The sequence below is a fragment of the Pituophis catenifer genome, unplaced genomic scaffold (assembly GCF_029215685.1).
Source record: "Pituophis catenifer annectens isolate HBS135680 unplaced genomic scaffold, rPitCat1.0.hap2 SCAF_4, whole genome shotgun sequence".
Lineage (NCBI taxonomy): Eukaryota > Metazoa > Chordata > Lepidosauria > Squamata > Colubridae > Pituophis > Pituophis catenifer.
In genome coordinates, this window is record NW_027256884.1 from 12,506,557 (window position 1) to 12,520,730 (window position 14,174).

Genomic DNA, 14,174 nt, shown 5'->3' on the forward strand with positions numbered 1-14,174 from the left:
AATCATTTGCATTCTTTGCATTCCTGCTGTCCAATTCACAAGATTCCATCACTGGACTCTTTTCATCCAGTCAATGAAGACAAAAATCTCGTGGGCTTCTTTCTCCTGAAAGTCTGAATAGAGCAGACAGCGTCTAAACAATCTTAGGGTAATCACACATCAATGCTGCAGAACATTCACCACTAGTGCATAAAAAAACGCAGTAGATGTGATTTTAGAGTGGAAAGGAACTATCCAAATTCAGGTAGTCCTTGTTGTGACTCCGACCCCCGAGCCCGTCTTATCGGAGGGAGAAGGCTCCAAAAGTGAAGGAGAGGAGTTGGCCAGGCCTTCCTCTCCAGGACCCTCCTCTCTAGCAATGCCTCAGGTGTCTCCCGAAGGAGAAGAGATTGGCCAGGAGCCAGGTATCGCCGAACAGTCGCAGTCGGACAGTGACGGAGATAAGTCTTGGCTGGATCCACGACAGCGTCAGAGAGACAAGTGCACACAACAGAAAAGGAGGCGTGCCAGAGATTAAGCTGAGTCACTGGACCACACCCCACAGGGGATAAAAGGGGGTGTGGTGGCCATTCAGGCTCTGTGACGGACAAAACTAAAGAACTAGCGAGTCACATTGTATCTCTGAAACTACGTTATCTGCCTGCCTTGGATTTAATACGGACTGGACTTGACAATTCTTTGACTTTGTGTATTTGTTTTGGTTTATCTGACGGAGGAGGAACACCTCCCTCTGTGAGTAAAGTTCTTGGCAAGCAGCTACTGGGTTGCTGCCAATCCTGTTATCGAAGGAATTTATTGTCTGCAAGTTTTATTTAACCCCTGGCTGAGTGTTTGTGTGCGTGTGTGAGACGGGGACAGAACAGTCCTTGACTTACAACAGTTCCTTTAGCGACCATTCAAAGTTACAACAGCACTCAAAAAAAAGTGAATTATGACCATTTTTCATAGTTACAATGTTTGCAGCATCCCCATGTTCATGTGATCAAAATTCAAAATGCTTGGCAACTGGTTCCTACTTATGACCATTGCCATGTCTCTGTTGTGGCCTGCCATTGGCCAGCAGAGCTGGCAACAGATTCGGACAGTGAGGAGGTTAGGGAGGAATCTGGGGAAGGCTCGGACGAAGGCTCTGAGTCGAAGGCAGAGAGGGGGCCAAGGCCATCTGGTAGTTCTTTGCTGCCTCCGGAGTCTCTGGAGTCTGACATCAGCGAGGCAGAAGAACAGCGGGAGCCTGTTCCCAATGTGCGCATGCGCAGAGCTGCCAGGAGACAGGAACAATTAAAAAAACAGGGGCGACTTGGGAGTAAGGATTGGAGATGATTGGCCCCTCCCATAAGACATAAAAGAGAAGCGAACGGGACGTGAGCTTTTGCAGGAAGCAATTAGTTCATCTGGTCGGTAAAAGCTCTAGGAAAGTTCTGTTTGACTCTGTGCTAAGTTTGGCCTTGCCCTGCATCTGGCAATTAATTCTCTGGCAGCATTCCAAGGGAGATAAGGTGGGTGTTTGTAAACATTCCCCTGACAGACTGTTTGAGAAGCCTTTCGGACTGGGAATGACAATAATTCACAGCCGTATGAATTAAAGAGGTTTGCCGGGACTAAGATGGTGCTGTATACTTTCTAAAGAAGCCTAAGTCAGAACAGTCCCAAGCAAAGTCAACGGGGAAGTCAACGGGACAAGCAAAGTCAACGGGGAAGCCAGATTCACTTATCAACGGGGTTACTAACTTATTAATTGTAGTGTTTCACTTAACAACTATGGCAAGAAAGGTCATAAAATGGGGCAAAACACACTGAACAAATGTTTCACTTAACAGCATAAATTTCAGAGTCAATTGTGGTTGTACTTTGAGGACTACCTGTATATACAATAACAGAAATTAAGAATATACATGACTTGGTTAAGACTTTTTTGGTATTGCTGTAAATTATTGCTTTTCTTGTTGGGTCGTTTGAGACCAATCATTAAAAATAAAAATGTCCTATAGTTCAGTTCCTTACAATGCACAATGAAAGATTAAATTCCTGGATCTCTAATTCTATTCACTTGATTTTTCGTTCCCTCTGGTTTCTTCTTGTCATTTCATAAAAATGGTTTCAGAATCAAAATGAGCTGATTAGGATTATAGTTTTTGTAAATTTGTAGCAGTTCATTAGATTAGATTTATGAAATGATTACTTTTAATCTTTACAAGGAATCCTTAACTTACAACAGTTCATTTAGTGACCGTTTAAAGTTACAACGGCAGTCTAAAAAGTGACTTATGACCGTTTTTCACTCTTACGACTGTTACAGCATCTCCATGGTCAGGCGATCAACATTTGAATGCTTGGCAGCTGGCGTGTATCTATGACGGTTGCAGTGTTAAATTGCAGGCAGCCGGCAGTCAGCAGAAGTAGCCTGCAGTACTGCACTCTAACCACTGTGGCACTGTGGCTCAGAATATGTTATTAAGCAGATAATACGTAACCTGCTCTGGATTTTGTACATCCTCTAAATATAAATGACTCATCCTTCCCACACATGCCCTTCCCCTCAATTGAGTGGCTGTGGCTCCCGGCATCCCGATATAGTCAGTTGACTCCATCACTGACTATTGGGGGCGAGTCGTTGGCCCCCACAGAGAGGGCTCGCAATCTGGGAGTCCTCCTGGATAGGCAGCTGTCCTTGGAGGAACATCTGACGGCTGTAACCAGGGGGACCTTTTGTCAGGTTCGCCTGATCCGCCAGTTGCGGCCCTTTCTTGATCGGGATTCCCTGTGCACAGTCACTCATGCCCTCGTCACCTCTCGCCTTGACTACTGCAACGCTCTCTACATGGGGCTCCCCTTGAGGAGCACCCGGAGGCTCCAACTGGTCCAGAATGCAGCAGCGCGGGTAGTGACGGGAGCAGCCTGGCGCTCCCATGTAACACCGCTCCTGCGCGAGCTGCACTGGCTCCCAGTGGTCTTCCGGGTGCGCTTCAAGGTGTTGGTTATCACCTTTAAAGCGCTCCATGGCATAGGGCCTAGCTATCTTCGAGACCGCCTGCTGCCACCGACGATCTCCCATCGACCTGTGCGCTCCCACAGAGAGGGCCTCCTCGGGGTGCCATCAGCCAAACAGTGCAGGCTGGTGACCCCCAGGGGGAGGGCCTTCTCTGTGGGGGCCCCTACCCTCTGGAATCAATTGCCTCCGGAGATAAGGAGAATCCACGACCTCGGTGCCTTCCGCCGTGCCCTTAAAACCTTCCTTTTCCAGCAAGCCGGGCTGGCCTAATTTTTTAAGTGTTTTTAAGTGTTTTGTTTATTGTTTTTAATTAATGGGGCCAAATTTATATATGTGTATTTTAACTGTATTTTAATATTTGTACTTGATGTTTTTACTTGGCTGTTCACCGCCCTGAGTCCTCAGGGAGAAGGGCGGTATACAAATTCAAAATAAAATAAAATAAATAAAAAAAATAAAATTTACAAATGCTTTTAATTATGGATGTGCATTAGCAGTGCAAAATGAAAAGGTAACATAATCATTGAAAATATATATATATATATATATATATATATATATATATATATATATATATATATATATATATATATCTCCGTTTCAAAGCTGAAGAGCCAGCACTGTCCGAAGATGTCTCCGTGATCATGTGGCTGGCATGACTCAATGCCAAAGGCGCAGGAATGCTGTTACCTTCCCACCAAAGGTGGTCCCTATTTTTCTACTTGCATTTTTTACATGCTTTCAAACTGCTAGGTTGGCAGAAGCTGGGACAAGTAACAGGAGCTCACCCCGTTACGCAGCCCTAGGGATTCGAACCGCTGAACTGTCGACCTTTCGATCAACAAGCTCAGCATCTTAGCCACTGAGCCACTGCGTCCCTTTGACTGTATATATGGAGCTTCAGTATTCCTATACTTATTTCTTGAAACCCCAAAGGTTTAATAAAAAATGGAGGACAACAGCTTAGGGATACAAGGATAGTTTAATGCCTACTCATCTCAAACTATGTCTTTAGAAAATTTTCATGAATCACAATAGCACTTAGACTTATATACCGCTTCATGGTGCTTTACAGCACTCTCTAAGCAGTTTACAGAGTCAGCCTATTGCCCCCAATAATCTGGGTCCTCATTTTACCGATCTCGGAAGGATGGAAGGCTGAGACAACTTTGAGCCCGTCAGGATTGAACTCCTAGCAGTGGGCAGAGTCAGCCTGCAATACCTGCATTTTAACCACTGTGCCACCATGGCTCGTTAGTATTATGAAGTATTATGAAATCAAAGTAGCATCTCAATTGTAAAATATAGAAGCTATCTTTCATAGGTATATAACATGGGGTTATATAATGAACCTTTTCCCAGTTGTCTCACAGATTCACATGGCTATGCTTTTGTAGATCTGTGTATATATGGCCTTTTAGGGAAATGTTCTTTTATGCGAAGATAAATGTCCTTTTTACATTTAATTTATTCAGCCTAACGATTAGCCAGCAACAAAGAACTTTCACTTAACGGTCTGAAAAATATATTCATGTCACAGTAGCAGCCAAATCAAAAAATGATCATGCTCATAGTAAGGCCTCCTTCAAGAATCTAATTTCGGAGCAGTGTTCCAGATGTGCTTTGCTGCTGTCTCTTCCAGATTTTTTTTTAATTTGTCCATCTAGTCTACAGCCCTCGTAATTTCCTAGCTTTCCAAGGTTTCTTTGGAGATTCTTGGTCATCCAGGTCATGGCTGTCTCAAGGGAGCTTTTTCCAAAAGGCAACTAGACTTCATTTTTTCTCTTGAAGAAGATGTTTTGCTTCTCATCCAAGAAGCTTCATCAGTTCTGGACAGGGACACCATCCAGCTAGAACTGATGAAGCTTCTTGGATGAGAAGGGAAATGTCTTCTTCTTCCTTGAGAGAGAGAGAAAAAACATAGTCCAGTTGCTTTTTGAAAAAGCCCCTTTGAGATAGCTTTCCAATGATTAACCAGGATTGAGTCTGCTCTGAAATAGAACAAATCAAGAACCATCCAAACTGATAAAATTCAATCTTGCTTTTTATTGTATCTAATTCCATAGAAACAAATACTATGATTGTTATTGATTTTTAAAAAAATCTTACTGTACATAGGAATATTAAATTTCAAAAGTTATATATAAAATGAGTAAGGAAGTATTCAGAATGGTAAACATTTCAAACATTTACTGTAATTGATGTCATTGTCTATGGAGCCTGGTAGCAATAGCACATAGATTTATATACCGCTTCACAGTGCTTTACAGCCTCTCTAAGTGGTTTACAGAGTCAGCGTATTGCCCCCAACAATCTGGGTCCTCATTTTACCAGCCTTGTAAGGATGGAAGGCTGAGTCAACCTTGAACCTGGTGAGATTCGAACTGCCCAATTGCAGTCAGCTGACAGTCAGCAGAAGTAGCCTGCAGTACTGCACTCTAACCACTGTGCCACCACGGCTCTGATGTTATTTATGGGCCTGATTTGTAATACACCCTTATTTATTTAATTTTTATTTAATTTCCAGTTTCCAGGGCTGGAGGGAGCCACTTCTTTTAAAATTAAAGCACTTTATAATCTAAGCAGCTGTGATCTACCATGGACATGAATCTTGCAGGATCAGAAACTTTTCCAAGGCACTTCTCAATTGTCCTCTGATAAGAGCAAATGTAACATGATTGCTACGATAAACCACTGGCTAATTTCCTAAGAACTTCCCAATTCTCACCCTCAGTTTATTATCTCCCATTTTTAAAGACTGGAAAGCTGTTGACTGCATTTATCCATTCATTTATCCATTCTGTCATTTATGTCTCCTGCTTCTATTTCTCTCCTCCTTCTGTAATAGCAATACCAATAGCACTTAGACTTATATACCGCTGTACCAGGGATGGGTTCTACTTACCTTTACTACCGGTTTGCAATGGGGCCACGCGCGCTTTCTTCTGCGCATGTGCAGAAGCGTTCTGATGATGTCAGGGTCGGTGGGCGGAGCCTCCCGCCGGTTTTACTACCGGTTTTATAGAATCAGTCCGAACACACCACACCACTGCGCTGTACAGTGCTTCACAGCCCTCTTTAAGTGGTTTACAGAGTCAGTATATTGCCCCTTAATAATTTGGGTCCTCGTTTAATTTCTTTATACTAAACTGTATTCCAGAGGTTTTCTTTCATTAACCACAATCTAACCTTGGGCTACAATTCCATTACATGGAAATTACAGTATTTCTGACTTTTGTGCTGCTGGATACTAACAAGTGAAGGTTGTTTCCATCAATGAAACCATTTGACAGAATTCAGCAAAATCCTTGTTGGTCAACAGCTTTATTGGTGAATGCAAAAAGCTATATTCCTCTCATCCAAGTCCTTAAATCATTCATATGCATATTGCTTTTAACTTCTTAGGTGTATCACAGATGGTAAATTAATAATCTTCTGGAACATTAGATAGAATGTGTCCGAGGAAAAGCCTCTGAGCATTTTGCTGCAACTAATTGATTGTTTAGTTTGCATGGTTTGAATGAACCAATCAGAGCACAGCTTCCTGGCTTTGAGTTTCCTGTGCTTTCCAACCCGCCAGTTGGCCAGTATATAAATTGCAACAGGATTACAGCCACAAGAGAGCTGAGAGATCCTCAGAGAGAGCCTCTCACCCAGACTCTCTGGGAGACGCTGAGAGACAGAGAGAGAGAACAGCTGTGGACTGAGACAGCTGAGAACAGCAGAAAGCCTCAAGAGCTGAAGTCACTGCAAAGAGCTGAGTCACTGCCTTGCTCCTGAGAAGACTTGCAGGAGAGGACTGGCAAACAACACAGAGAACCTCCCACGTTTTGGGATGAAGACTAGAGCAAATGGACTTTGCTAAGAGGAGAATCTTTTAGGCTGTTGATGCCTTTTTGTAGGTTTGCTTTTATGTGTTTTGTATTATTAAACTAATTACCTTTTTAAGACTCCTCTGTCAACTTGCATGCTTCAGTGTATTTGTGTGCGTATCGGGCCACGGTTCATTTGAACCCAGAACCTCCTTCACAGAATGGAAGAGAGTAAGCCTTACTAACAGTGGAGAATCTTTGTAGGTCCAGGCTGAACGGTGGTGCTCTCTGAGCTTGGTTGTTTGGCTGCAGACATTTTGTTACTTCACTAAGAAACATTTGCAATGTTAGAAGGGAGTGGAATTGCTCTCTATTTGTTCCTTCCACACTTCTATTGTTAGACAAACCCAACATACCTCTTAATCTTAGATTAAGGGGATCAAATCATCTCCTCTGTACAACGACTTAAGAAAATCAAGGACCTTGTATTGTATGGATACTTACTAGAGGTTAAAGTGGAAGAAGAACAAGTTAAGGAAACAATTATTGCTTGGGGGAAAAATTTTGGACATGGAATTGATTTAGAGAAATGGCAAAAATTGTGGTCACAAAATTATAAAATGACAATGTCAACTGTATATAAAGAAAATTTGTATAAGATGTTTTACAGGTGGCATCTACCCCCCAACGAGAATAGCCAGAATGTTCAAGAATAAATCTGAAAAGTGTTGGAAATGTCATCAGATACCGGGCTCATACTACCATATGTGGTGGACGTGTGTATAAGCCAAAAGATACTGGACTAAAATCCACACATGGTTGGAAAAAATGACAAAAAACACACTTTAAACCAAGAAAATCAAGGACCTAATAATAGAAGAAGATGAAATTATGGTTTCATTTGATGTCACAGTACTCCCTACTGTACATGCATAGACCAGAGCTAAAGAAAAAGTCCATAGTAGCAGTACTAAACAACGAACTACCTGACCTACCCAAATACATTAAGATTGAAATACTCAGAATCACTTCCTCAACCTCTACTTCCCTACCTATTTTCAGTTTAATTGACAAATATATGAGAGGATAACACATGGGATCACCACTCTCAGCAGGCATAGCAGGCACTCTAATGTAGCATCTAGAAATCATGACACTCCCAGACATTCATCTAGAACCGTGATGGTGAACCTATGGCACACGTGCCAGATGTGGCGCGCAGAGCCCTCTCTGTGGGCACACATGCCGTCGCCCCAGCCCAGCTCCAATCGTGTTTCTCCTTCGGGTTTCACTCAGTCAATTCCAACTTCTCACAAAAGAAAAAGGTCTCCTGAAATTGGAACTGATGGAGAGAACTTTTTCACTAGCATGCTTCACAATGGGGGAGATGGGGTCCCCTCCTCCTGAAGGCCAGTGGTGGGATTCACTTGCGGGACCGCCTACTACCACCAATAGCCTCCCACCGGCCGGTACGCTCTCATAGAGAGGGGCTCCTCTGGGTGCCGTCGGCCAAACAATGTCGACTGGCGGCCCCCAGGGGGAGAGCCTTCTCTGTGGGGGCACCTACTATCTGGAACAAGCTCCCCTCGGAGATACGGAGGATCCCAGATCTGCGCACCTTCCACCGTGCTCTTAAAACCTTTTTATTCCACCAGGCGGGCCTGGCCTCACTTTCTCCCTCTTTTTAAATAATTTTTAATATTTTTAATATTCAAAGTTTAATTTGTTTTAAATTGATTGGGGTTTTTTAATCTGTCTGGGCCAAACTATTTAATTCAATTTTATTTCTGCTTTTTAAATTTTGTATGTATGTATTTTATTGTTGGCTGTTCACCGCTCTGAGTCCTTCGGGAGTAGGGCGGTATATTGTTGTGGCCCCGCCCTCTGAGCCTGTCCCATCGGAGGAAGAAAGCTCCGAGCATGAGGAAGAGGAGTCAGCCAGGCCTCCCTCTCCAGGCCCCTCCCCTCTGGCATTGTCTCAAGTGCCGGTCGAGGGAGAGGAGACAGCTGATTCGAATCAGAGTGATGAAGAAACATCATTCCTGGATGCACGCCTCCGAAGGCGTGATAAACGTTTGCAGCAGTTTAGGAGGCGTGCTAGGGATTAGAACTGAGTCACTGGACCACACCCTAGAGACTATATAATAGAGGGTAGTGGTCAAAGGATCCTTGTGACGAACAAAGCAAAACCTTGGACAGTCACTAAAGCCTCGTCCGGAACTGCTGGGAGGAATATTATTTCTGTTTGGACTTTCTTGAACGTTCGTATCTTATCTGTCTGTTTGTGAAAATAAAGTCCCTTGGCAGACGGTGTGTCTATCGCTGCCAAGAGGGAGATAAGAACTGGGTGCATTCCAAAGTGTTTCCTTAACCCTCGGCTGGCTATGTTGTGCGTGTGTGGGGACGGGGACAGATCATATATAAATCAAATAAAAGTAAAGTAAAAGTAAAGTAAAGCCAGTTCGCACCACTTCGAGAAAACAGGTTGTTAACTTTCTGAGCAGTTTGGCAAACTGGTTGTTGGGAGAAATTATTAGGGCAGAGAACCGGTTGTTAAATGACTTGAATCCCATCACTGCTGAAGCCCATTAAGACACGGAGCCACAATGCTACCCATGCGGCTCTTTCACTCCTCTGCTGTGGCTCCCTGTTGCGGGAGAGGGATGAAAGAGCTGTTGCCCCATCATGGCGGTGGCGATAGGCAGAGCCTTAGTGCAGGAGCGAAGCGTCCCTGCATTTGCCTTTGTGTGGGGCAACAGCATTCCACCTTCATCGTGGTACATTTGCTGTTGCTGCCAGCAAAGAGGGCTGGGAGAGAACGGCGGGGGTGAATCTTGCGGTGTGGGGGCCATCCCCCAAGCCTGGCCTTCCTCCTCCCTCATTGGCAGGGCCAAGAGAAAGAAGGGGGCGGTGTGGGGAAGCACTCCCCTCCCCTGGCCAAGTGCCAAGTACAAAAGCCCAGCAGGGAAGGGGGCAGCTGGCCCAACAGAAGCACCCCCATTGGCGAGTCGGACAGTGGAGATGCCTGGGCCGGCTCTCGCAGTGGGATACTGTTCAGCACCTCCAGACGTGAGCTGCCGCCTTTGAAATAAGGAAGCCAGGCAGCGATGGCTGGGGCCATGTGGGGGGGGCAGCAGAGGCATCAGGGTTTCTCCCCCCCTCCTCAGCAAGCCAGGCCTGGAGGAGCATGGAGAGTTGTGGGCCAAGCGCCAGAGGGTCAGAAGGCACATTCCCACCTCACCCCAAAATGTGTTTTCCAGTACGCGCTTCTCTGTCCCAAAGTGGGATTGAGTGGGGGGTAAGGGGAAGGGAGCAGGGAGCAAGGTAGGGGGGCTTCTAGAAGGAGAATCCTGGCTGGCTTTCCTTTTGGCATGGGGCAGATAAAAATCCAATTTCCCCCAATAAATGGGGAAAATAAAGGCCCGGTGTTCCAGAGTTCAAAAAAGGGGGAAATGAAGACCTTCAGGGTCTGGCTTGCTCATAGAAGGGCCAGTTTAAAAGAATGTGACCTTTGACTTCTGTTGCCGTCTTGCCACATAGACATAGTCTTATATCTTATATCTGCTGTCCAGAAGGACGGAGAGAAAAGGATTAATGTGCGTCCTGGAAAAGGTCCATCTTTGTTTATAAGAAATAAGATAGTGTACATAATTGGCTGCAACACCAGTAATATCTTCCGCCAACTTGGGCCAACTCCTTCTGGCCTTCCATATCTGCTGTCTTCAAGCATTTTCAGGGCACCTTCGTGTGCATCTTTGGATTAATTATTAAGTAATTGAATTTAAAAAGAGAACCAGAAGAAGAGGTCTTTTTCTGGAAAGGGTGCTTTCCTAAGACCTCCCAGTTGTAATTATTTAAAGTCATTTGAGTTCCAATTGATGGATTAGCTCCAATGTATCTTGTGTGTATGTAGCGGAAACCGAGTAATATATAAATGGTTAATGACTAATGTTCAAAGATGTATCTCTTTTTTGTTTTTTTTTTAAAATAGACGATGCAGTCAAGGCATTTTCTACCACGAGGATACAAATGCCTACATCTATTTAGTTTGCATTAATTTATCCACCCGTAATAATGATTAATGACTTTGAAAGATTAAAGACGGTCTGAAACAAAATTGCATATTTGAGCTACAGGCCTGTAAGCAGATAATAACTATCTCTGCAAATATCTCTAAGTGAAACAGGTAAGTTTGGCCTCAAAGTTACAGGGCTGGCTCAGAATAAATGCAGTCATGACAAAAAAAAAAAAAAAACATTTTTAATTCAGAATGTCCTATAAATCTAGATCACCCTTGAATATTAACAGCACTTCAGAAGGTAAGGTTAGGAGTGGTGGAGGTAGCAATCGAGGGCCGAAGAAATGTGTGACCTAAACAAGAACCATTTAAGAAAAGAAAGAAAAAAAAAACACACAGCAGATTGAATGGGAATAATTTCCATTCTCTCTTTCCTTTCCTTTCCTTCCCTTCTTTTCCCTTTCCTGGCTTGCTCCCTCCCTCCCTCCCTCCCTTCCTTCCTTCCTCCCTCTTTCCTTCCCTTCCCTGGCTTCCTTCCTTCCTTCCTTCCTTCCTTCCTTCCTTCCTTCCTTCCTTCCTTCCTTCCTTCCTTCCTTCCTTCCTTCCTCTTCCCTTCCCTTCCCTTCCCTTCCCTTCCCTTCCCTTCCCTTGCTTGCTTCCTCCCTCCCTCCCTCTCCTCTCCTCTCCTCCCCTCCCCTCCCCTTCCCTTCCCTGGCTTGCTTGCTTGCTACCTCCCTCCCTCCCTCCTTTCCTCTCCTTTCCTTCCCTTCCTTCCCCTTCCGTTATTATGTTAGATACATGATTTAATTGAAACACTTTGAAAAATGGTTACCAAGTAAACACTTTCATTGGAAATCCCATTTCACTGGGGGTCTATTCTAACTTGACCGTGCATTTATATTTAAATGTAGATGGGCCGAAGCCAAACCATCTCCCTGAAAATAAAAACAAGTCACTTTTATATCACTCGCTCAATGACTGGATACCATTTTGCAGGATTTAAGTGCTTGTGTGTATGTGTGTGTGGGGGGGGGGGAAGCAAGCAAGAAGCCACGGCGGCCTGTGTGTGCAATGAACCAAAATTAATGATTTGTATAAAAGAAATGTTGTTCTCATTAATTTTTAGTGTAATCTTATTAAAAATGCCACCTGTCCAGAATGAAAGTGTCCAGATTTTAATTCTCTTTCCATTTCTTGTAGTAGTTGCAAAAGACAGATCTGGATTTGTTTGGGGTTGTTGTTGTTTTTTTTAATTTCTTTTTGTATCTATTAACGTAGACCACAAAAAACACCCTCATTTCAGTTCTTTACTGCTACAGAAATTCCACACTGAAACACTTAGTTATCGGGTTTTTTTTACTTTACACCGCTTAGCAAGCTGTTGCATTTCAGCTGGACGCCTGTTCTTTGATTTTGCTTTTAGCACAAAGAGGTTGTTTTAAAAAGATCTGTATATCAAAACCATGAAATTAGCCTCTCAAACTGTACACCTGTAATGTTTTCTATGTAGAAAGTCACTGGTTAATATTTCCATATGAGAAAAAAAAAAGCATCTCACGTCAGTACAAACCAAATAAGGGTGCATAATAATCAACAGAAGTCCTAATATACATTAATCTAACTCACATATTTTCCATCGGATGGCTGATTAAATTTAAAATAAATTAGATGAAACCCACCAGTCTCATTTTACACTATTAGCAGTTGCAGGAGCTAAGCAATTTAAGCTTCTCTTCCTTCCCAAGACAGGGCCGTCCACGGTTAGCTCACACCGGCTGAATTTAAGTGACTTGTTTCTTTGATCAACCTCAGATCCACCCCAATTACGGAAAAAAAATCACTTCTGAGTCCTGTATTTCCGTATAAAGAACAAGCATCTGAGAAGTGGAAAAGATAAGGGCTGCTATTCTCCTGTTAGGAGTTTCATTGTGAGATTTTAATCATTTTCTTCTATTCATAACAGCACAATCGAATAATTCCTGCCACTTATTTTCCCCATTGTTGCCGTAATTAATGTACTACATGAGCGTGTAAGAGAAGTCGTGTTATCTTTTGATAGAGACAGGAAGTGAGTGTTCGCTCTCTCCTTTGCGCTAATGTCGCTCGGTTATGAACCACTCAAATGACCACAGAATATGAATGGAGGAAAAGCATCGCTTCCAATCGGAGTGTAATGAAACAACAACTTCAAACCACACACTACCTTTCTCCAGGTGCATTCTTTTGGAGTCGTGCCCACCCTCGTGGCCGGCCAGGTCACCTTCTTTCGGACCAGGTAAGACGTTCGGAGATAAGCCCAACAACATCTGGTTCATGGAGAGGCCGTTCTGATGGACAGCTGCTAGCACAGGCAGAGGAAGAACAAAGAACAAAAATATTACGGGTTGATGAGACGTTCAGCTACGAAATATTGACTTTCATGATGCCTTGTGTCTATTGATGGAAGAGTCTGAAGGGTCTTGCCAAACCACCCAATGACCAAGCCTACCCAGGTCATCATTCTTGATCCTTGAGTTTTCCCAATAGATAAGAAGTTTCACTCCTCAGTTTCATGCCTGAGAGCTTTCTATTTCTATTCTGGATCTCTATGACTGTGCATTGCAATGTAAGCATCCTTTGTCCATAACCTTTAAATTATAGAAATTCAATTTTTTGACACTTTTTCACTGTGTCCTACAGGGTGGGAGGGAGAAAAGAGGGCAGATCAGTAGAATACTGATAGTTGGGAAACCAAGAAGACTTGTGTTGATTGATTTAGGTTTCAGCTGTAGCAAAGAAAGAGTAGACCCAGTCCATCACAAAAGGGCAGTAGCAGAAGGATAGTTATCTCTTTTTTTTTCTCTGGTTACTCTTCCTTTCCTTTCCTTTCCTTTCCTTTCCTTTCCTTTCCTTTCCTTTCCTTTCCTTTCCTTTCCTTTCCTTTCCTTTTTCCTTCCTTTCCTTTCCCTTTCTTTTCCTTCCCTTCCCTTTCTTTTCCTTCCTTCCTTCCCTTCCCTTTCTTTCCCTTTCTCCTTCCCTTCCCTTCCCTTTCTTCCTTTCTTTTCCTTTCCTTTCATCTTTCCTTTTTCACCCCTTCATATTTACCCATTCTTCTCTTTTTCATGCTCCACCTACCCTTCTTGTGCTTTAATTAATAGCTTGGATGGCATATCTTCCTTTTTTGCCCTAAACCAAGAAAATAACCTGCTCAATCTTTGCCTGAGAGTTGGCTCTTAAAATTCAAGGGCTCTGAAAAATTCAGAAGCAACCCTCCACAAAGCTACATCCCTTTTAAAGACCACAAGACTGATTCTTCAACAGACATCCATGCATTTGCTTAATAAAAATAATCGAATAAATGTTATTGACCTTTGTT

At 43.4% G+C, this 14,174-nt stretch overlaps 1 protein-coding gene across 4 annotated transcripts in view; it reads right to left on the reverse strand.

The window, feature by feature from the left end:
• DACH1 (dachshund family transcription factor 1) overlaps positions 1-14,174 on the reverse strand; it is a 423,079-nt gene that overhangs the window by 107,272 nt on the left and 301,633 nt on the right. For 3 of the 4 annotated variants that reach the window (XR_011600420.1, XM_070944266.1, XM_070944269.1), the window contains exon 6: positions 13,023-13,160. Coding sequence is in view for 3 of the 4 variants with exons in the window: in XM_070944266.1 (XP_070800367.1) it covers positions 13,023-13,160 (138 nt within the window). In the remaining variant the exon portion in view is untranslated. The remainder of the gene's footprint in view (positions 1-13,022; positions 13,161-14,174) is intronic. The other variant, XM_070944267.1, reaches the window with a different exon arrangement.